General features: G+C 38.4%; 2 protein-coding genes across 2 annotated transcripts in view; one reads left to right on the forward strand and one right to left on the reverse strand.

Moving 5' to 3' along the window:
* The window catches only part of LOC137973931 (exosome RNA helicase MTR4-like), a 46162-nt gene that overhangs the window by 1056 nt on the left and 22606 nt on the right, over nt 1-22500 (forward strand). The window contains exons 2-13 of the mRNA XM_068820837.1: nt 1165-1231; nt 1346-1408; nt 2692-2804; nt 2894-2954; nt 4335-4448; nt 5246-5278; nt 7488-7545; nt 8898-9022; nt 11081-11179; nt 11916-12015; nt 12724-12855; nt 22267-22346. Coding sequence (XP_068676938.1) covers nt 1165-1231; nt 1346-1408; nt 2692-2804; nt 2894-2954; nt 4335-4448; nt 5246-5278; nt 7488-7545; nt 8898-9022; nt 11081-11179; nt 11916-12015; nt 12724-12855; nt 22267-22346 — 1045 coding nt within the window. The remainder of the gene's footprint in view (nt 1-1164; nt 1232-1345; nt 1409-2691; nt 2805-2893; nt 2955-4334; nt 4449-5245; nt 5279-7487; nt 7546-8897; nt 9023-11080; nt 11180-11915; nt 12016-12723; nt 12856-22266; nt 22347-22500) is intronic.
* LOC137973034 (uncharacterized) lies at nt 15112-19396 on the reverse strand. The gene is made up of 2 exons (XM_068819750.1): nt 19215-19396; nt 15112-19112 (listed from the first exon to the last, which is right to left on the reverse strand). The coding sequence occupies exons 1-2, from the start codon at nt 19307-19309 to the stop codon at nt 18167-18169; spliced, it is 1041 nt and encodes a 346-aa protein (XP_068675851.1). The 5' UTR covers nt 19310-19396; the 3' UTR covers nt 15112-18166.

Genomic DNA, 22500 nt, shown 5'->3' on the forward strand with positions numbered 1-22500 from the left:
CTATGTCCCCCTTAAATGAATAAAGGGGGTAGTTTCTAAGGAAACTGTGGTGTTGCGTTGGTGGGGAAGTAGTACACAAAAATTTGGTTTTATCAATGGAGATACGGTAATAATGTAAATTGACAACCGTACAGGGATTCTAAAAGCTGACGTTTCGAGTCCCTATGTCAGAGCGAATCGAGGAATTATGGGTTGTGTAGACGACTAGGCAACCGATTCCGCGAACACCTTGGCGATGTTGAGGAGAATGACAAAGATGCATCTAAGCCAGTCGCTCGTCATTTTATTCTCCCTAACCACTCCAAACAACACATGGCTATCTGCGGCCTTTCCCTACATCTAGGTATGACGGAAAGCCGCAAGAATCTGGAACAAAAATTCATCTTCCAAATTGGCACCCTTAATCCCTACGGTATTAATGAATGCTTTTCATTTAACTAATGTATTCCTGTTTTTTCACATTGCCATGTTACCACCAATAGTGTAGCTCCTACTCTACTATAAAAACTACACGTAACCCATAATCCCTCGATTTGCTCTGACGAAAGGCTAACACTCGAAACGTCAGCTTTTGTAGAATCCCTGTACGGTGGTCAGTTTACATTATCAACTCTGTTGATAAAACCAAATTTCCCCTTAAGACAGATTTGCGGGCAAATGCTTCACGCTGCCGCTCTTCTCAGTTGGAAACAACATCAGCTAGCAAATCAACCCTCACACTATTAATTTGAGAAGAGTAGGGGATGAAGTCACCGTTTTGTGACTGTCCTGTTCTCTCCAGAAGTGCCCGGCTTAGCAATGATGTCCCTAAGATGGCTTAATATGGTGTTCAAAGCCATGTAAGCAGAAAACAGCCATAAGTCAAAAAGGAACTTTGCTGAGTGCTGGAATGTGTAGATGTACATGTAGATGACCAAAGGAAAATCAAGATTGAACTGGTTTAAAACATCTTGAACCACAACATAAAGCATGAACGGTTTCTTTAGAAGCTAACCCCATCCATATAAAAATTATCCAATGCTCTAGCACTTGAGCATGGAACAAGCATTCCCGGCCTCATTTTCTCCAATTTAAGGAACACATCAGCATGCAACCTAAGAAGAAGAATCAGAAATTCAGCATCATTTACTGTACCATTATTCCCTCCTCTCTATTCTTTTTCAGCCTCTTGGAATCAATACCTCGGGTAAATGTAATGAATGTCGAGACCATAGAGGCTTGTACTCATGAGGTGAGGTCTTGGATGCATGAAGCTCTTTTTATATAAATATACTCACATTAGGATGTTAAACATGTATTTCTTTGTAATGCAAATATTTGCAATTTTTTTGTACTTTTTTGTAAGGTTGCTGTTCCTGAGGGATGTGAATATGTGCCATTAGTCAAAAAATCAATAAAACAAGCAAAGGTATTAATTTTTGTGACAGTTAATTTTTGTATAATAATAATCTTATTATGTGTTTTGTTCATGTTCTTCATAGTTGATTAGCCATTATAGTAATGACCAAATACAATAATTATTATAATGTTACACCATGTTGGCCTAAATTATACCCGCAAATCAATGACATAGTGTACTGCATTAGTTAGTGGTCGGACTTCGTGACGTGTTAGGAAGTGACATGGACAAGACTCCATTGTAAGTTCTAGTGATCTTTTGGGGTTGGTGATTTTCTTTGGGACAATAAAACTGTTAAACTTCACTGGGCGTACAAGTGTCTTACAGTATTAAATTAATTAATGAGATTAAGCATCATGTTTATGGCAAATGGCAAATGTCGGACTAAAATTTACATTTTGCCAAAAATGGCAGTGCTTGACCTTAACTTTTTTGATCGCTTGCCCTGGGACTACTTGAACTGAGAATTTACTACATGTAGTCCTGAGTAAATCTCTGGTAGTCCTTCCTGATTGCAGCATGGCAATATTTTTTGCAATATCTTTTTACAATTAAATTGGACTATCTGTGTTCGCGATCGAAATGTTGCGAGGAACGCATTGAAACAACACTTACAAGACGTGTATTTTGTTTTCAACTAATGTATTTTTTTAGACATTGCAAAAACTAATTACAAAGTAGTTACTGGTCCTGTGACTAGTGGTTCTAAGTTTCTACTAGTCCAGAAGCATTTTGCACTAGTCCAGGACTAGTGGACTACCGCTAAGGTCGAGCACTGGATGGAAGAAAGTCGTTTAATTTGATATGAGCTCATTTCTTGTCTGTTAGCAGCAGCTATCAAGTAAGTTTTCAAAAGAGGGAGATGAGTTAGAATAGTATAATTTCCTGTTTTTTATAACAAGCAGTAACCCACCCTTTCATGTTTGCCATTTCACATAAAAGCGATGCTTCATCTCTCTAATATTATAATTTTATTGTGGGGTGAACTAGGGTTGACACAGCCTTTGATCATACATTCATGAACTGTTACAGTGTTCTGAAGAAAAGTGAACATGTATTGCAACATTTTGATAATCAAGTCATTGTTACAGTATTTTTTAGAGTTTATAAGTTTATTAATGAATAAATGTCCCTTTCGCAGGATACTTTGTTAAATGTAGTAACTATTAATGTTTGTATGTAACGACATGTGTCAGTGATTACTTTTACAAAAGTCACACATTCAAGTGGTAATTCCTCCAGGAATAATGATAAATAATAATTATTGTCGTGCAATCAATTTTCTTTTCTAGGAATACCCTTTCATCTTGGATCCTTTCCAGAAAGAATCACTGAAATGCTTGGAAAACAATCAGTCTGTGTTGGTGTCAGCGCACACATCGGCAGGGAAAACAGTTGTAGCAGAGTAAGACTTCTGAGTTTGGTGAATTAAAAATTTTCATTGCTTGCCGCAGGAAGTTGTTTTGACTTATTGTAATTATTGGCAACCTGTAGGTATGCCATCGCCTTGTCACTGCAGAATAAACAAAGGGTGATCTACACTACGCCTATCAAGGTATGGTAAAACACATAATTATTAATATGTAATGTTTAAAAAACGAGCAGCAGTGTTTTATCGGGGTTTAAAAACATGAGGCGTAGCCGAGTGTTTTGAGACCCGATAAAACACAAAGAGCGTGTCCCTCTGGACTCAAAACAATGGTTCAAATTGTGAGGTGAATATTAGCATACAAGAAAAACAAGCTATGCCTTATTAATATTCTTTATACAAAGAATACTAACGAGGAGTGTTATATGAGGATATAAAGCTCATACACGTGGCATTTTATCAGTGTTTTGATAGGCTGTTAGGCTCATGAATTATTAACGAGTTTTTTTAAGGTTGAAGTAAAGTAAAATCTTGTTATATTATAAAATCTACCATTCCAGGATTGCTGTTTGCCTCTGTTCTAAACAGAGTCTTTGTACATTGTGTACAAATAAGTTGGACAATTTCATACACTTCAACCTCCTTTCATTTGAATGGTTTTTATCCAAGACTCACTTTGAAACAAAGATAAGTAGCAATTCAGAAATGCACTATGTCAAGTTGTTCTTTCTTGATTCCAAGAATAGTTTATTATTTCAAAAGATGGTTAACCTCTTCTACATAAAAAAGTATTGTGAAAGTGTACGATTTCAATAAATGTACAGTGTTTGTCAAAAAAAGTGATAGGCTCTTTGCAGGGACCGCTGAAGGTCAGTGGCTTGTATGAGATTTTTATGCACTGAATATGGTTGGCCGATGGATGTGTGCTTTTTAGGTTCTGTTAATCCTCGCTCCATAGTTTCTCTTTTTCCTCCTTTGGAGCAAAATTAATGTAGATATACCTGACTTGTGTTCCTGGTCATTGTCGTCCATATTCATGGGCTACAATGTTTGACTGAGAAAAACCTGGACATCACATGCCATCACCAAAAACTAAATTCTTCTTTTTGCTAGAATTTCAACACTATGTTAGCTAAACACCAAGTGACCCAAGTTTTGAGCCTTGATTTAAAAGAGACAACTGTTTATTCTAACTGGATTTTTCCTATTTAATGGCTGGATTGAGGAGAAAATGACATCAAAGACTCTAAAGTTTAAGAATGCAATTCTGGTCAGGTTTTAAGCAAACACACTTTCAAAATCTGAAGGAAAAAAGGAACTGATTTATTTCATCATAGTAGCACTTTAAAGAAAGCAGCTCAACTATCAAGGCCAGTGGGGGGAAAAGTTATGGACCTACATGTAAATTATAAAATAATAAATGTGCACGTCATCAAAGATGAATGGCTGTGTGTCTGCATACAATTTAGTCGTAGTTATGCTTGCACCATTGAATTACATGTAGATGAGATACATTACCTTAGCTTTGTAGTAACACTTTATCATTAATTTTATCTTTATTGAAAGGCTCTAAGTAATCAAAAATACAGGGAATTGTATGAAGAATTCCAGGACGTTGGCCTAATGACTGGAGATGTGACCATCAACCCTAGCGCTAGTGCTCTTGTTATGACAACGGAGGTAAATAGATAATTAAACATAAATTACAGTGTATGTAACTTACATCTCAGATAATGTAGAGGATGATTGTTGACATTTAAGCGTGATGCATGCTCAGTATCTGTCTTATAACCTCGCTGCACTAACCCTTAAGGCTGCCTTGTTCCAATTTAAAAGCTCAAATGTCACTGATTACTTGTAACCCTACAACTGTACAATAAATATAGTACATTATTTTTTTATACTGGTATACAGCAATGACTTTTTCATCACAATTGCTTGTAATCTTGCAATCTAGACAATGCTGTACGCATCATGCTTGCGTCAATTTGTCACGCAATATAGCCAATCAGGAATGCCCATTTTGGGAAATAAACCAATCATATTGTGAGAAAGTTATAGACGGCACATGCTCTTTCTCTGTGTCATGATTTTGCTCATGTTCTGAAATAAAAACTTTCTTTAGAGTTGAATATTGTGGTAAAAAAACAAATCGAAAGTTGTTCAGCATTGCTGCGCCTTGTTAGTCCACAACATTTTGTCCACTGTGATGACGAATATCATTGTAGATAAGAGTACAGACAACGCTGAACCACTTTCGATTTGTTAAATCTACCAGTAGATGGATTTCAAAGTGCACAGGTAACCTGTGTTTGCCAGTTTGCTTGTGAAAGCACCGCTGAAGGTTTTCCATAAATAGATTAATTTTTGAGCTCTAAAACTTAGAGTACAGCTTATTATTATAATAAAATTATTATGCTGGTGTTTATTGCTGCTGTAACAGTGCATTTACCTTGTTTTCGTTTGCATAAATTTAGATTTTACGAAACATGCTTTACAGAGGTTCTGAGGTAAGGAATCCAGACATCTTATTGTCAGCTTCCTTAGTTATTATTTTTGAGTACAAAAGGGATCAGCAAATTGTAGTAACTGTTGTAAATCTACTGCACTGTATTGTATTGATTGTATTGTTAGCAATTTAACAAAAGAAAATAAGTCTGCAGTACTTGTGTCTAAAGAAACCGCTGAAAAAATGCCAAATGGTCAGGGTGTTGTACATGTAACCTCGCAGCTAAATTACGCCGCTGTCTCCAAATTGAACAAAAAGTCATGACTAGAAACAAAATAATATTTTCATGTCTTTCTGTATTTTGGGAAATGTAGCAGCAAAGTGGCAAAGAACCAAGGTGAAGATTAGTCGCAAATTTGTGACTTCTCCAGATGCAAATGCGACTGTGTTGGTTGCAATTTCGAGCCCAGTGAACAACGATGAGCACGAGACTTCAAGTGTTATAAATTATATCAAACCATGAAATAGGAGGTTTATTATTCCACCATGAAAAACTGTTCCAAAGCAGTGCTTGTTGCCAATCTGTCATAAGGCACACAAACCTAGTTGTGCTTATAATTATTGCAGTATCTTAACCTTCTTGATGTAGCCCTACATGTACAGAAAAAGTGTTATTCTGCATACAATATTCAATATTTAAGTTTATTGAAACTCATACAACTAAAGAGCAAATACTGTGAAAGGTAGTCATTCCAAATGCATGGTCATGATAAGCAAGATGGGAGCAAAAGTAACTATGGCAACTCTGATAAATCTGTGGAATACTTACCAAACCAACACTTACCTGCTAAGATAAAGGAGAAAGGAATGGGAGCCTTTCAGAAACTCGAAGAAAGAGACTGAAACCTGTTCCCAAACATTTCAACTTGAGGCTGGCGGTATAAAATTTATTGTCAGAGGAGAAAGGGTTGACGATGAGTAAAATTATATGTTGTTAACAGAGTAAAATCTGAAAGTGGCATTCTTAAAGTGGAATGGGTTTAAATGCTACAGCTGTAATTGGGGATGAAAGAAAAATCACATAAAATAAGATGGAGTGTTGGTTTACATGTATGAGAAGAGGGTAAAATTGAAAAACCCAGAGAAAAACCTCTTGAAGCAAACCATAAAAAGTAAAGCAACCATATTAAAACGTTGATAACTCGTAACAGTAATTCAACTGACAAACCTGAGGTTGATGGTGCGCTCATTTTACTCCCCCCTCTCCATCAGTGCTCTGATTTACGGGTATTTAAAGCTACTTGAGCTACACAGAACGGAAAGAAGTCGAAACAAGGATGTGAGATCCGACAATCGAACTCAGGACCTCTTGCACCAAGGTCATGCACTAACCGACTGTGCCATCCTCGCTCCTCCATGGGGGCCAAAAAAATCAACCCTCGTAATGAGGGTACAGAGTCTAAGAATCTAACCTGGGGACACAATGGTGGAAGGGTTAAGGGCTTTCTCTCACTACTGTGGTCTACCAACGTTGCTCCCGATTAAAAATTTTCAAACCGCACCAGAAAAGCAAACGAGTTCGATATCATAGCTCCTTTCAGCACCCTACTGTATTTCATATCACCACACACGGGCTGGCAAGTCATGCACACAAGTGCAAGGCCGTGTTCACAGGTGAAAATTATTTCTGCATGACTACCACATGGCTACGGCACAGAATTCTGGTCATACATGGAAAGCCATTAGGAACGTTTTTGAGATATGTCCAGGTTTGACCTTAATTAGATGTATGCGGATTTCAAAGTGTCCTCTTGCTCTTCTCCCCAACTTAAACATCACTCATGTCACGGAATACGGACAAAAAGATGTCACAAAGTGTCCCCCAAACTGCTGCTTTTACCCAAAGCTGAAAATAACGCTAACCTTTACCTTTACCTTATTGTTGAAAATAGGTACAGCAAATGCTTTGTGTTGGATGTCAAAATTGGGCGTGCATCTAATTAGGATCAAACCTGGACATAAGTGATGTTTTCCCGTGAGAGGTCACAAATTTCTACATCTCCTCAAAAATCCTTTGCCTTCTAAGAGACCTATGTGTACTGTTCCTTTTTCTTATGCCAGACGATTTTACTCATCAATTGGGAACCTATCTGGGGCATAAATTTAATGGTATATCCACGTTACCTGTATTGGTACTATCAAGGTCTGCTCTGAAAGACTACTATGCCCTCTAAGATATTGAATTAGTTGCTGCTTTTCTCTTTGTGCAGGTAATGAGAGAAGTAGCTTGGGTTGTGTTTGATGAAATTCACTACATGAGAGATAAAGGTATAGTACACAAATAATTTCAAAGTAAAATATTGCAGCGAAAGAAAATTTTCAATACAAGCATTTTCTTTACAATCGTCATCAAACAAGCCAAGAAGAGGTTTTATTTCAATAGGCCACTTGCACTAAGAGGTCGTGTGACATCGTTTTTATGAAAATGAAAGTTACATGATTTTGCCTTCGAAACACTATTAGTGGGTCATCTCTTAAACAAAACAATAGTGATTTGGTTTTTCAAACCCGCACATTTGCTTAAAATGAGAAAGTCCGTAGCTGGTCACGTGACCAAAACTTGATTTTTTTAAAATTATGAATTACCGCTTTCTGACACAAATTTTGCACTTGAACTTCAAGGAAAATGTTGAAAAGATGATGTGGTAACGTTTATGGCACATCTGAACTCAACTATCAAACGTTTAACAAGATATAAGCAAAAAGTAGTTTTGGCCGCCATGTTGGAGGGCAAGAGTATGCCCTCCAACATGGCGACCAAGACAAATCATGCTACTTTGTTGAAAAATCAAAGTACCATAAAATATCTCCCTTAAATGCGTTTCCTCTCAAATTTCGCGTGTAAGATAATTTTTATGTGTTCTGTCAATTTTGGCAACAGCAAGATTACAACTCACTGTTTAAGGGAAGCATTGGTCACGTGATCTCATAGTGCAAGTGGCCTATTTTGAAATCACAAGTGAATTCATAGCCATTGCTTTGAGGAGACAATCATTTTACAATTTAATCAAGTCCACTTGCGATTTAGTAAGGCAGTGTTGCTTGCATGATTTTAGTTGGAACAAAGTTCTATATCTGAATGGTCAACATTTGGTTGTTTTCCCTGCAAAGAATGGAAGCAGCTTCTACATGTATTCTCTGATAGCATCAGAGTTGGCAAAGCTTTACCAAAAAAAGCAAGACAGTGTAACATAATACTGGTAGTAGATGATAATTATCTTGTTTTGACCTATGTCACTCCCAAATGACCATAGTTGAAGTAGAACAAGATTCTCTCTGAAATTGTATTCTGTTGTCAGTAATGTTTTGGTAAATGTGTCCCTTCAAGCAAAAATGGTTTTCAATTTCAAGAATGTCTTATAAATAAGCTGATTGGTGTGATTTCAAATTGGTAAAGTGTTGGAAGTGTTAGAAAATATTTCGGGAACTTGCTACATTCTTTGTAATTGAAACAAAGTGATTGACCAATATTGGTTAGGAGTACCTTATCACAAGAGCATTGTGAGAATTGCATTTGATGTTCTTCCAGTCCCATTCCCTCTTGCATGAATGCTTTTTCTCTTTACAAGGCTGCCTTTTTGTTTGCTGGCTAAGGTACGTGTAACTGTGTTTGTTTTCAGAGAGGGGTGTTGTGTGGGAAGAAACAATTATCCTCCTACCAGACAATGTTCATTACGTGTTTTTATCTGCCACAATTCCAAATGCCAGACAATTTGCAGAGTGGATTGCTCATCTTCATAAACAGGTAAAGCTTTTTCCTTTAAGGAGCTTACATGTAAGCTCACTTTTCTTTGCTTGCGTCTCAGTGTAATACTTAAGAAAAATTGATTAAAAATCAAAGTATTTATGTCTGATCATCTAAATAAGGCTTGAATACATGTGGTAAACCACACATACTGTACCACCACAGCTGCTTATGCCAGACAACTCTGGCTCCGCTGCTTATCTTGCTTAAAACTTGATGTTACAGATTACAAACATATGCCAATTATCCCTCTATTACATAGTACATGTAGTGCTCCTTACTGGTGTAAAAACATGTACAGTGTGTGATGACATGGTTTGGTCATGGTTTCTTGGGTTCCATGGTTTGTTGGTTTCATTTGTTTCACTGGTTTTGTTGGTGTCATTGTTTCACTGCTTTCTTGGGTTTCATGCTTTGGTTGGTTTCATGGACCAGGTTTTACTGGTTTCGTAGGTGTCATTGTTTCACTGGTTTTTTGGTTTCATGCTTTCGTTGCTTTCGTGGTTTCACCTGTTTCATGGATGTCATGGATTCACTGGTTTCTTGGGTATCATGGTTTCACTGGATTTGTTGGCATCATGATGTGATGGAACCAAGTCAATGACAATGGCAAAATGTACTGAGAATCTGGACAACAGGTGTATGATAATTATACACCTGTTGTCCAAGCAGGTATTATAATTTTGTGGGAAAACCATTACAAACAGTTCTTTGGCATGACATTGCAGTAACAGATTGTAGCATGGAACAATTATTGTTCACAAACCAAGCCAAGATCTCGGCAAGCGCTTTCCTTTTTCTGTTGATGAGAGGATACCCGAGTGGAGGGTGTCATGGAGTTTCTGGCTTTCTTCTTTTTGGCTCCTCTTGGAAGATGTGTTAATGCTTGTGTATGAAGTTCCCACAACAGACTGCAAGGATCATTCTCACTCATATTTTTTACTGGTTGGTCTGTCTCCATTAAGACAGGCTGATGTTTTTTGACTGATGTAACCTTGGGTTCCACCCCTGAATGTACATTTGATGACACTGGATCTAACAGCTCTTCTGTTGGCATGTACAGTATAACACTAAGAACGACATAAAGAACAGCCAGTGTGAACGGAAAAAGGGTAAAAGATCCTCTTATGCAAAATGAGAAGGACTCTGTGTACCCTGTGCGCACTTCACTTACGAATTCCAGTTATTGTTTCATTTTTACAAAATATTGCCACCAAAACAAAAATAAAACTCATTGTTACATGACTTCAGAAGGTGGTCCATATTACTGAGAGGTCGCCTTCTTCTGGCATTATTATGAGCACATTAATGATACTCAATTCTATATCTGGAGTATCCACAATCTTGGACAAACCTTATTGGGAAAATGTGACACTCTAATTTGTCTGTGTGATAAAGATTTCAATTCTTCCTACTTTGCCCCCTCCCCACATTCCAATGTTGGTTAAAAAACGGTCAAAGGCTTGCACAGTATGTGAAACCATGTGACTAGTGAAACCATGAAACCCGCAAAACCAGTGAAACCATGACACTCACAAAACCAGTGAAACCATGACACTCACAAAACCAGTGAAACCATGAAACCTGTGATACTATGAAACCTGCAAAACCAGTGAAACCATGAAAACCATCGAAACAAATGAAACTCGTGAAACTATGAAACCTATGAAATTGTGACATCTACGAAACCCGTGAAACCAGTGAAACTATGACACCCACGAAAGCAGTGAAACCATGAAACCAACAGAATCATGAAATCTGCGAAACCGGTGAAACTCTGACATCCTTGAGACAAGTGTAACCATGAGACCAGTGAAACCAAGAAACCCATGAAACCAACGAGACCTTGAAACCCAACTTAAACCATGAATTTTGACCAAACCAAGTAGTCTTACCCTGCACATGCTGTTACACCAGTCAGTCGTACTACTATGCACCAGAGGGATGTCTAATTAGCATATAATTATAATTTATTTGTGATCTGTAGCACCAATTTATAATCCTTCTCTTCTTTTGTCAAAGTCTGGGTCAAAAACTTTGTATCATTTATCCCTGCAGCCTTGTCACGTTGTCTATACAGATTTTCGACCCACTCCTCTTCAGCATTACATTTATCCTTCTGGTGGTGATGGATTGTTTCTGGTGCAAGATGAGAAGGTAACAATCCCTGTTTACTAAACCCAACTGAACTATTGGGCTGTCAGCAAAATATGTGATATATAGAGGATATAACGTGGCCATGCGGGGATACAAATCTTCCAGTGCTGAAAGAGAGATAACTTCAGCATGAGAAGATAAAATTTGTATCCCCAAGCGCCATGTAATGTTCTGTTTATTACATAGATATTGATGAAATGTCTAGATTTAAAACAACTTGTTTTACTTATTTTTGAAATGATGAAAAAGTGGTCACCAACCCACAAAACATGCATGTTGTGTAACATGAAACAAGATATGAAAGTTATGAAAGACAAATCATGATAATGTAAATTTTGCAATAAAAATGTTAATGTAGTTGAGAAGAATTATATTAAAGCACAAAAGTATCTTACAATGAAGAAGCTTGCGTTTTATTGGCTAATCGTGTTTGTTACCATGACAACACCTATATCCTCACATCTGGAAGATAAAAATGATATGTTCACTGCACATGGTGAAGATATGATTTTTTAGTAAAAGGAGAAATCCTGGTGTTTCATCAGTATCAGTTCTATTATATTAAAATTTTTATTGGATGTTATCTGTACAGAAGGTGTTCATCTTATTTGTTTGTCCTGATAGACAGTGGGCAGATTGTTTCCCTGAGTGAAGGCCACACCCATGAGTCTTCAAAAACCTCATTTATCACCCTAGTGCAATCTGAAGTGTGTTGTTTTTATTTTCAACTAACCAGGGTGATTTTCGGGAAGAAAATTTCCAGAAGGCAATGGCTGTTATACGAGAAGGAGGAACAGAGCCTGGGCCCCAGAGAGGAAGGAAGGGAGGGACAAAAGGTTAGAAAAGATGATGATTTTTGATTGACATGTAGCTATATAGAGAGAAGCAGCTTTAATAACATTAAATAAATGAAATTATGCACTTGACTTCTCCTGTAAAGGGCTTTTTAGGGTCAATGGAACAAAGGCAACAAAATTAATCTTTAAGAACCTTAGCTGGTGGGAGGCTGACCAATAAAAATTGGCTATTACATGTATTCCCACTAGCACAGCAGAAAAGTCAAACTGACCACCCTGAACAACTTAAGTACCTGGTCATAGTGGAACACAAACCTAAGAACTCTACATTGCTAGTCCAGTACCCTAAGCACTTACCGTTGAACACTCTCTAGCTAACCAACCTAGTAGTGACTGTCTTTGTGGCATGTTGCTGTACAAGAGAGGCTTTTTTAGTTTCACAAGAAAGAAGGAACTTTAAGAGCTGTTTTAATCCTCTCCTGTTGAGATGGTCCACCTATGACAAGTAAAACTCCCTAATGCTGGCCAGGGTGAGATATCTAGCAGTCAAAGATAAGCAGGAAGCGGTTAATCACTGTGCCTAGACCAGAAAGCTTGGTCATAGTGAATTGAAAGGTTTCATTTGATTTTTGTGGATTGCTGTGTCTTCTTCACCCTCCATGAGGATTGGGCGGTTCGGGAGTCAATTGGTTAAATCAAAATGTCAGGGGAAGATGAACATGTCATTTCTCTATTAATTTGTTCTAGGTCCTTCAAGCTGTTTTAAAATAGTGAAAATGATAATGGAAAGGAATTTTCAACCAGTGATTATCTTCAGCTTCAGCAAGAAAGAATGTGAAGCATATGCTCTGCAAATGTCAAAACTTGAATTCAATTCAGGTCAGTTTTATAAAATGGACAAGTGACCCTGTTGCCATGATAACAAGGGGTGTATGGTGGTGATTACCATCTAGGGTTACTAAGGTACAGCCTTCAGGGGTTGTTTGTTACACAGCAAAGCTAGCCTAAGGTTCCAATTAAACAATAGGGGGCAAATATGCTAGTTTTAAGACCATCAAATTTCCAAGGGGCAACTATCAGACCGATAGTTCCGAGACATAAACACTCTATTGTCTTTATTGTTCACTACCAAATTTTCTTCCGCGCGCCAGCTCAAAAATCATGTTGAATTAATTTCAACTTTATTAGACGAAAGCCGTGTCAGCCAATGTAAAATTTGAAAAAGAAAACAAATGAAAACCCTCTTAATACAATAATTTCGATTGTTTATTTTCCATAAGGCCGCTTGTTTACAGAGGTATTTTCAGCGGACGACTACTATCCATCCGGGTATTTTCCTCGGACGGGCACTATGGGCTAATAGTGTCTGTCCGCGGACGAACACTATCGCGTCATGTGATCAATTTAAACCAATAAGAATTGGAGAAAATTTAGTGGTGAACTATAATGATTTATAGTGCTTGTTGATGCAGTGCTCGAAATAAAATAAAAAATCCAGGTTGTCCGTGTTTCAAAAGCCGGGCAACTAAACGAGTAAATTTGTTGCCTAGATAAATGTTTGGTTGCCCATTGCAAAACCAACCCCAAAGGGTTAAATGCATACTGTGTTGAGATGCAATCGCATGGCGTTGGAGCTTGAGTATCCCATAGTTCTAAGTGTCCACCTGGGGTTTTTTTGTGGAAGTCTGGGTTTGAGTTTAAGCATTTTCAAAATGGAGTCTTCAATCTCCATCACCAGGTACATGTGAATTTTCCTATCTGACAATTTTTTTGTAAAAGCCACAGATATTCAAAACACGGGAAAATGCTCAACTGTGGCAAATTAATTATTATTGTTAACTTCACACCACACTACAGTATCAGACATTGACAACAGAAAACCGTCGAGTGAGTCGGGTGCTGTTGATGCTATTTCTGGCTGGGTTGTCCGTTGTTTTTTTTTTTGGACAGCCAACCTTTTCATTTTACCACAAACTAATCACCCGGTAAACTTTCTGGAAAACAGAACACAGCTCAGTTGACAAAGCACTGTATCAAGTTACTGCCTATTTGTTTATTTGCACATGCTCCACTTTACCGGTAATAAACTGAGAAGTAAATACTGTAACAATAAATTACAAATTATCAAATAGACGTTTTCCCCTATTCCCTCTAATAGACAACAAATCAAACACAACTGGTCACTTGTTAAAAAGGGGAACTGACTGCTCCACAACGATTTGCTGCTATTCTTCGAACCGCAGCAAATAACAATATTTTACAGTTGTGTGCTTAGTTACCTGGCCATTGAATGAAATTGAGGCTAGAATTGACCTTGCTGTGATAGAAACCTCACTGATTTTCATAATTATGTAAATACAAACTAATAAGCATGAGAATAACATCATTAACGTAACGTAAGAAAAGCAGGGGAGGTCTTTATCATAACAAGATCAACTCCAGCCTCAGTTTTATGTAAAGGACAGGCAACAAAACTCATTACTGTAAAAAGGTCCATCACAAAGTGTGCTGAAGACATTCCTCCTGGTGGTCAGAGGGAGATTCGAATGTGACGCAACCACACACAGTCCATCTCCATAACCACTGAACCATAGCACTCCCCTGGTGAAAATCTTCGAAGGATCTTTAAGGAAGGATCCTGACAAAGATCTTGGAAAAGATCCTCAAAAATCTTGCCAAAGATCCTTGAACTTTAAGGATCTTTGTGGATCCTTCCTGAATGTTACCAAGGAATTTCAAAAATCCTCAAGGATCTTCATTATTTTAAAAGATCCTTTGAGGATCTTGTTAAGGTCTTTGCAATCTTTATTAATCTTACCAAAGATCTGCAAGGATCTTCAATAATCTCACCAAAGATCTTCAAAGATCCTGATCTATCCTTCAGGATCTTGTCAAGATCTATGAGATTATTTTGGGTATATTCAGTATTCTTACCAATGATCTTCAAGGATGTTTGTGGCTTCATTAAAGAAGCATGATGACTGCCATTTAGGGCTTTGATTCTTCTCAGGGTAAAGGTAAGGATGTCATAATGGAAAACCCGAAACATGCTAATTTAAAGTGAATTTGTAAAATGGCCAATTCCTATTGACTACCGTGAACAACAACAACAATATGGCACCAACATCATTTAAACTCCCTTTATTTGCATAGATGTGCTTATCATTGTCAAAATCATAAAAAGTTTGGGGATTAAGGATATAATTGTAGGGCTGAAAGCAAAAACCTAGTAAGTGACTTGTAATGTTGGGCCAATTTTTAGTTTTGCACAAGACTAACCCAAATTTTGCAAGTTGACTGGAAATGAACTTAAGAACATTGCCCTGGTATTGTTTTTATCGGATTTAAACTTTATTTTCAAGAAATAAGCTATGAAAAAAAGATTATCGGCTTTGCATTTGAAAACAATGGAATCAGCGAAGCGACACCTACCTTTCATTGTTTGATTAAAATTTAATAGCATAAGCTAATACCACTGCCTGAGCTGGTAGCTCATCCAAATGATGCGCACAGCGAAGTACACAACAGCTTGGTGGTTTGAGCCACTGACCAGACTTGTTATTTTTCTTTTGTTTGCACAGAGCTGTTTCTCCTTTTTTTCTCTTCTTGTTTTTTGCTGCAACTTTATCGATCTTCGTGAAATTTAAATTACACAAGATATGCGTGAAAAATAAAGTAACTCTGATCAGTGGCTCAAACCACCGACCAGTGGTCTACTTCGCTGTGAGTATCATTCGGTTGAGCTACTAACACACGCAGTTATATGAGTTTATGCTATTAAATTTTAATCGAACAATGAAAGGTAAGTGCCGCTTCTCTGATTCCACTGTTTTCAAATGCAAAGCCAATAGTATTGTTGCAAGGCTTATTTCTCGAAAAAATAAAGCTCAAATCACATAAAAAATTACCAGTTGAGAGCAATGTTCTTGAGTTCATTTCCAGTCAACTTGCAAAATTTGGGTTAGTTTTGAGCACTAAACTTTGGCCGAACATCATCACTTACTAGGTTTTTGCTTCCAGCCTGTCTATTACAGCATGTCCACATAATACTGAGGCCAGTTGCAACTCCCCAGTAAGTATTCTTTTTTTCCTTCCCTTGTGACAAAGAAATGTAAGTCATATATTTAATACTACAGTAACAATATTTGCTTGATAACGGTACAGTAAAAACCTGCATATAAGAACCAAGTTTTTCCAAGCTAGGCTAAGGTTAGGCTACAGACTGTACTCAGGTTCTTATTTTTAAAATAGAATAAAATAATGAGGTCTTTGTCATTGGTGGGTATGGCCTATTTTGGGCCATTTCTGAAGTTTGTACAAAGCTCTGCACAAACAACATTAATTAAAACAATGGTACGATGTTGCTGCTGGGAAAACAAGGTACTGACTAGTAGAATTTGTTATATTAAATTTGTGTATTCAATGTTTCACTGAATTTCTCAAAATAAAAACCAATTTCAAAATTGTAGGCTAAAACAGGTCATTTAAAGGGGTGTAAATGGACCGTCTTAGCCCAATAGGTTCCTACATGTGAAAGTTCTTATATTATGTGGGTTCCTGTTTTGTTTTTGTACACCCTCATTGCTGTCACTGTAGTCGTTGCATAATAGGGACTTTAAGCAAAGATGACGGCTATGGCTACGGCAATGCCACAAAGCAAGAATATGATTGGTTAATTAGGAAAATAACACAAACAGCGGTGATAAACATTGTATTCCAACGCATTTTTATAAAACTTGACGTTTCGTGTGCTAGTCAACACACATTTTCAAAAGTGACCGTTACAATTTTTAAAAACTATATATATATCGTAAACAATAGGGGTCTGGAACCTAGACTGAGAAAAACCCCAGACCCCTATTGTTTACGATATATATATATAGTTTTTAAAAATTGTAATGTGTGTTGACTAGCATACGAAACGTCAAGTTTTATAAAAATGCGTTGGAATACAATGTTTATCACCGCTGTTTGTGTTATTTTCCTAATGAAGCTACGATGCCCTAAGAACAAGAGTTTATACGATAATTGGTTAAAAAAGGAAAAATGCTTGTGCTGCACGTGCAACACGAATTTCTGTCATTTCTCTGCCGTACTCCACAAAACAACAACGTGAAATCACCAAATTTTAGGTTTTGACGGCAACGTGAGCATATAACCACGAATGAGTCATTATTAATTTTTTAAGTTTTGACTTTAAAACCGCTTGTACCCATTCAGTTACAGGATAGTTTGCCTGTATTGTACAAGGTGAACAAGACGGAATAATCGCGAAATAGTTGGGATAGCGCTAAGTTATATTTTGGACTATCGTTTTTGTTGCTGTAGCCGTCGTCTTTGCTTAAACTCCCTACTAATGCCTAAGGAAAGCTTAGCTTACAGGATTAGAGTAACTACAACATTTTTTTCCCTTTGTACCTAAGCTTAGTTTCCTATGGAAAAATACGGTTTAAAGATACTTGGATACAATAATATACAGCTACATGGTATTATATTGTCTTTTTCCAACCTCTTCAGAAATTCAAAGCAGTGACAACTTAAGCACAACAGCAATGGAGTTTAAAACAAAAGAAGCATTCTGGGTTCTCATTGCTTACATAACACAATATCATGGAATTCGGTCACCAATTACAGGCCACTTATCATGAAATTTCATGCACCATAATCCAGAAGAAATCTGTGCATTCAATGGGAGTGTCAACATTTTGGCTGTTTATGTAGGAACACTCAGATTCAGTGTAAAGGCGGCTAAATACGAGATACAAAAACCCTCAACTTGGCGCGTCAACATTGTTTCGTTGCAAGTTTGGGTCAATGTTTCCCATTTTTCACCTTGCATTATCATCTTGTCGTGCAACAAGAACATTTGTTGCGGGTTGAAGAAAGTTGTTGTGAATAGTAGAGCACGGGTCTACTCTGAGGAACAAATTTTGGCTTTGTTGCTCGTTTTTCATCAAGCTCGCAACTTGTCACGCAACAAATGTGCCCGTGTACTAGCAAATCAACCAATCAGCGCGCTGCATTTCTTCAACCCGCCACAAATGTTTTTGTTGCGGGTCAAGTTGATCATGCAAGGTGAAAATCGTGAAACATCGACCAAAACTTGCAACAAGGGTTTTTTGTATCTCGTATTTCGCCGCCTTAACTAAATCAACCGTTGTTTTGCGTTTTAAGCCGGGATAATTAAATGCTATGTGTTATCAGCATGGTCCTCCTTGTCAACCCCTATAGCTTCACTATCGAATTTCTCTCGCCAATAGTTTTCCCTCACTTCCGCATTTCTTCTCTTTTGTTGCTCTTCCCTTAGTTCTTCAAGCAACTCCTCTCTCGAAAGAAACCGCTTGTTGCATTGAGGTGTAATGGACTTCCTCTTTGAACGGTGCTTTTGGTTTTGGGAGTTAACACTTTTTAACCTCCCACAATTTCTGCAATTTTCTCCATAATTGCTAAGGACTTGACAACACCCTGAATATACTCTTGTCTCTGGCCGCTTTGCTGGGTCTAAAAGGTCGGTTAGTTGACCAACTGTGTAATGGGAAAGGCTGGTAATGGATTGATCTTCTTCAAGAATAAATCCTAAGCAGATGGGGACGCTGTTCAAGTATTGCAGGATCAATGAGATTTCTTCTGCTAGTGGTGCACCTTTTGTCTCGTCAATTCTTAGTACTGAACCCAAATCAACCACACAACCATGGGATCTGATCTTGTAAATCGGCCTACAGGAGGCCTCGTTATGGGGTAGTTCCACCAGCATTTCCAAGCTCAAACGCTCACCTCTAAATTCTCTTTTTTCTCTTCGGAAGAAGGAGAAACGGTATGCATTATCAGCTTCTCCCGTCCACCCTTGGGGCAATGACACATCATCCAGCTGTAGAGCCATCTCTTTTACTTTTGCTGCAGCAGTGAGGCTTGGTGTTACCCTCTTTAAATTTAAATACCCACTTTGACGAGCATTACGTGGGCCGCGTTTTACAAACTTAACTTTTGCACCCCAAATATCCGTTACGATACAACCAACTGAGTTAGTCGACAACGAGTTTGACCACTCTCGATTTGCCTTCTCTGTCTGACTATGCTTGATTATGTCGTTTGTAAAGGTCAGGCTATCCTCTGAGTATTCGTAATTGGATAGAAGCCTATGAGAAATATATTTCGGATAAGCATATGCATTTCCCAACACGCAATTCAAAATTCAAAATGTGTTCAAAATTCACGCAGATCTGTACCAATAAACTCACCAGAATTTCCAATGTGGGGAATATCCCGAACTTTTGCGGCGTTTCGGAGAGGAATCACGTTCAATTTCAAGCGATCTCTTTGCCTTTGATAACATGTTCACCCGCGCAGAATACACCGTATTCAAAACTGGCGGTTTTCGTAAATGGTGCTTCTGAGTGCTTCTGGTTTTATTTATCGTGCCGCCATTATTCAGCGGTCTGGGAACAACTTTCGGTTCACTTAACCGAGGAAGATTTGGAACCAGTGTCTACATCCAAAATGGCCGACTGTGTGGCAGCTCTTCGAATTCGCCAGCTTGTTGAAAAAGAATTACAAAACATCAGCAGCAGTGTATCAACAGACCCCTTGGAGGCTTTAGAGAAAATCGACCAAGTTATCGTTGCTGTTAATTTCTTGGATTCTGCTGTACGGTTGCCTGAGGATATTTATGGAGACATTTCAGCTGCAAGACGTACATTGTGTATTTAAGAAAACTTGAGCTCATCCTCATTACGAACTGCTCAAGTCAATAGCAATATGCCAGGACATCCTTCTTATGAAATTGGCGTGGACCAGTTAGTCCATCATAGACTTAAGATTTACATTTCCACAGATTGCCAGGTTACTTCACGTATCCTAAAGAACCATTGAGCGGCGTCTTGCTGAATATGGCATCTCATCAAGGCCATTCTCCACCATGATGGATGAGGAGTTGGATGGCCAGGTTAGAGACATCAAGTTCTTTCATCCTAACTGTGGATCAAAGAATCTGGCTGGTTTCCTTGCATCTCGTAACATAAAAGTACCCAGAGAAAGTCTGAGGCAATCTCTGCAAAGAGTTGACCCAATCGGAATATCTGTTTGCAGATGCAGAGCTGTTCACATGTTTATTCTGTAGTCTCGTCCTCTTGCCCTATGGCATTTTGACAGAAACCATATGCTGATTAGATGGCGTTTTGTGGTACAAGGATGTGTTGATGGTTTTACCAGAATTCCTGTATTTCTAGCGTGTAGCACAAATAACGGGAGGCGCAGTGGGCTCATGGTCAGTGTGTTCGACACCGGATCGAGTGGTCCAGGTTTGGGTCCTGGCCAGGGATATTGTGTTGTGTTCTTGGGCAAGACACTTTACTCTCACGGTGCCTCTCTCCACCCAGGTGTATAAATGGGTAACGGCGAATTTAATGCTGGGGGTAACCCTGCGATGGACTACATGTAGCATCCCTTCCAGGGGGGAGTAGGAATACTCCTAGTCGCTTCATGATACAGAAACCAGAGATAAGCGCCAGCTTGATGGGCCTACCAGGCTCGTAGCAGACTTTACCTTTTTAGCACAAATAACAAAGCGTCAACTGTTTTGGCTTGCTTTATGGATGCCGTAGCTCAATAATGGGGACTATCCTCTCGTGCTCATTGTGATAGAGGAGGTGAGAATGTTGATGTAGTGTGATACATGCTTGAAAGAAGGGGAACCGGTCGAGGTTCAGCACTTGTTGGCAGAAGCGTTCATAACCAGCGGATTGAGGGCTTATGGAGAGATGTTTTTACCAATGTTCTCAAACTTTTCCACGGGCTCTTTATGTCAATGGAAGACATGGGAATTCTTGACCCCATATCTGAAATTGATTTATGATGTCTGCAGTTTTGTTTTGCTGATCTCATTAAATCACAGGTTAAAGGAGTGGGTTGCTGCCAGGTCAATTTGAAAGAGCCAGCTTTGAGCTACGACATCCATAAAGCAAGCCAAAACAGTTGACGCTTTGTTATTTGTGCTACACGCTAGAAATACAGGAATTCTGGTAAAACCATCAACACATCCTTGCACCACAAAATGTCATCTAATCAGCTTATGGTTTCCGTCAAAATGCCACAGAGCAAGAGGACGAGACACAGAATAAACACGTCAATGAACAGCTCTGCATCTGTGAACAGATATTCCAATTGGGTCAACTCTTTGCAGAGATTGCCTCAGACTTTCTCTGGGTACTTTTATGTTATGAGATGCAAGGAAACCAGCCAGATTCTTTGATCCACAGTTAGGATGAAAGAACTTGATGTCTCTAACCTGGCCATCCAACTCCTCATCCATCATGGTGGAGAATGGCCTTGATGAGATGCCATATTCAGCAAGATGCCGCTCAACGGTTCTCTAGGATCCGTGAAGTAACCTGGCAATCTGTGGAACTGTAAATCTTAAGTCTATGAGGGACTGTAACTGGTCCAAGCTAAGTTCATAAGAAGGACGTCCTGGCATATTGCTATTGACTTGAGGGGTTCTTACTGAGGATGAGCTCAAGTTTTTCTTACATACTCTTGCAGCTGAAATGTCTCCATAAATATCCTCAGGCAACCATACAACAGAATCCAAGAAATTTACAGCAACGATACCTTGGTCGATTTTCTCTAAAGCCTCCAAGGGGTCTGTTGATACACTGCTGCTGATGTTTTGTAATTCTCTTTCAACAAGCTGGCGAAGAGCTGCCACACAGTCGGCCATTTTGGATGTAGACACTGGTTCGCAATCTTCCTCGGTTAAGTCAAGCGGTTGTTCCCAGACCGCTGAATATTGGAGGCACCATTTTCAAAATTAGAGGCACCATAAACAAAAACAGAGGCCTGTTCCAAAGGTCCTTGAAGATTAATAGAGGATTTATCAAGGATCTTCAAGGATCTTAATAAAGATCTTTTCAAGATCAGTTAAAAGATCCTTTTAAGATCCTTGGAAGATCCTCAAAGAATTCTTGAGGATCTACGAGGATCCGTACCAAGATTTTGAACTTTTTCTCACGAGGATCTTTGCAAGATCCTCACAGGATCCTCGCTGGCTCTTTGGGGATCTTTACAACTCTTAATTGCAATTGAAGATCTTTAATTAAAGAACTTTCAAAGATCCTTCAAGGATCCTTGAAAGATCCTCATCTTCAAAGATCTTTTGCATGTCCCTGATGATCTTTAAGGATCCTTGAAGATCCTCAAAGATCCTCTGAGGTTTTTCACCAGGGTCAGCCTTTTATTACTTATTAACTTCTGTCATAATTATCCTCTGTGACAATCTTCTTTTTTTCATTGCAGCTCATGAGAAAAAACTTGTGGAAGAAGTGTTCAATAATGCTATTGACTGTTTATCAGATGAAGACAAAAAACTCCCTCAGGTCTGTCCAGATTGTTGTTGTGAAAGATTCAGAGGGATGAGCTGCAAACTCAGAAATATATCTGTCCAATTTTTTGTTGTCTCTCATGTTTTATATGTATGTAGATTCAGATGGACGATTATTATACTCAAAATAAATACTCTGTATCTCCAAT

The sequence above is a fragment of the Montipora foliosa genome, chromosome 10, assembly GCF_036669935.1.
Source record: "Montipora foliosa isolate CH-2021 chromosome 10, ASM3666993v2, whole genome shotgun sequence".
NCBI lineage: Eukaryota > Metazoa > Cnidaria > Anthozoa > Scleractinia > Acroporidae > Montipora > Montipora foliosa.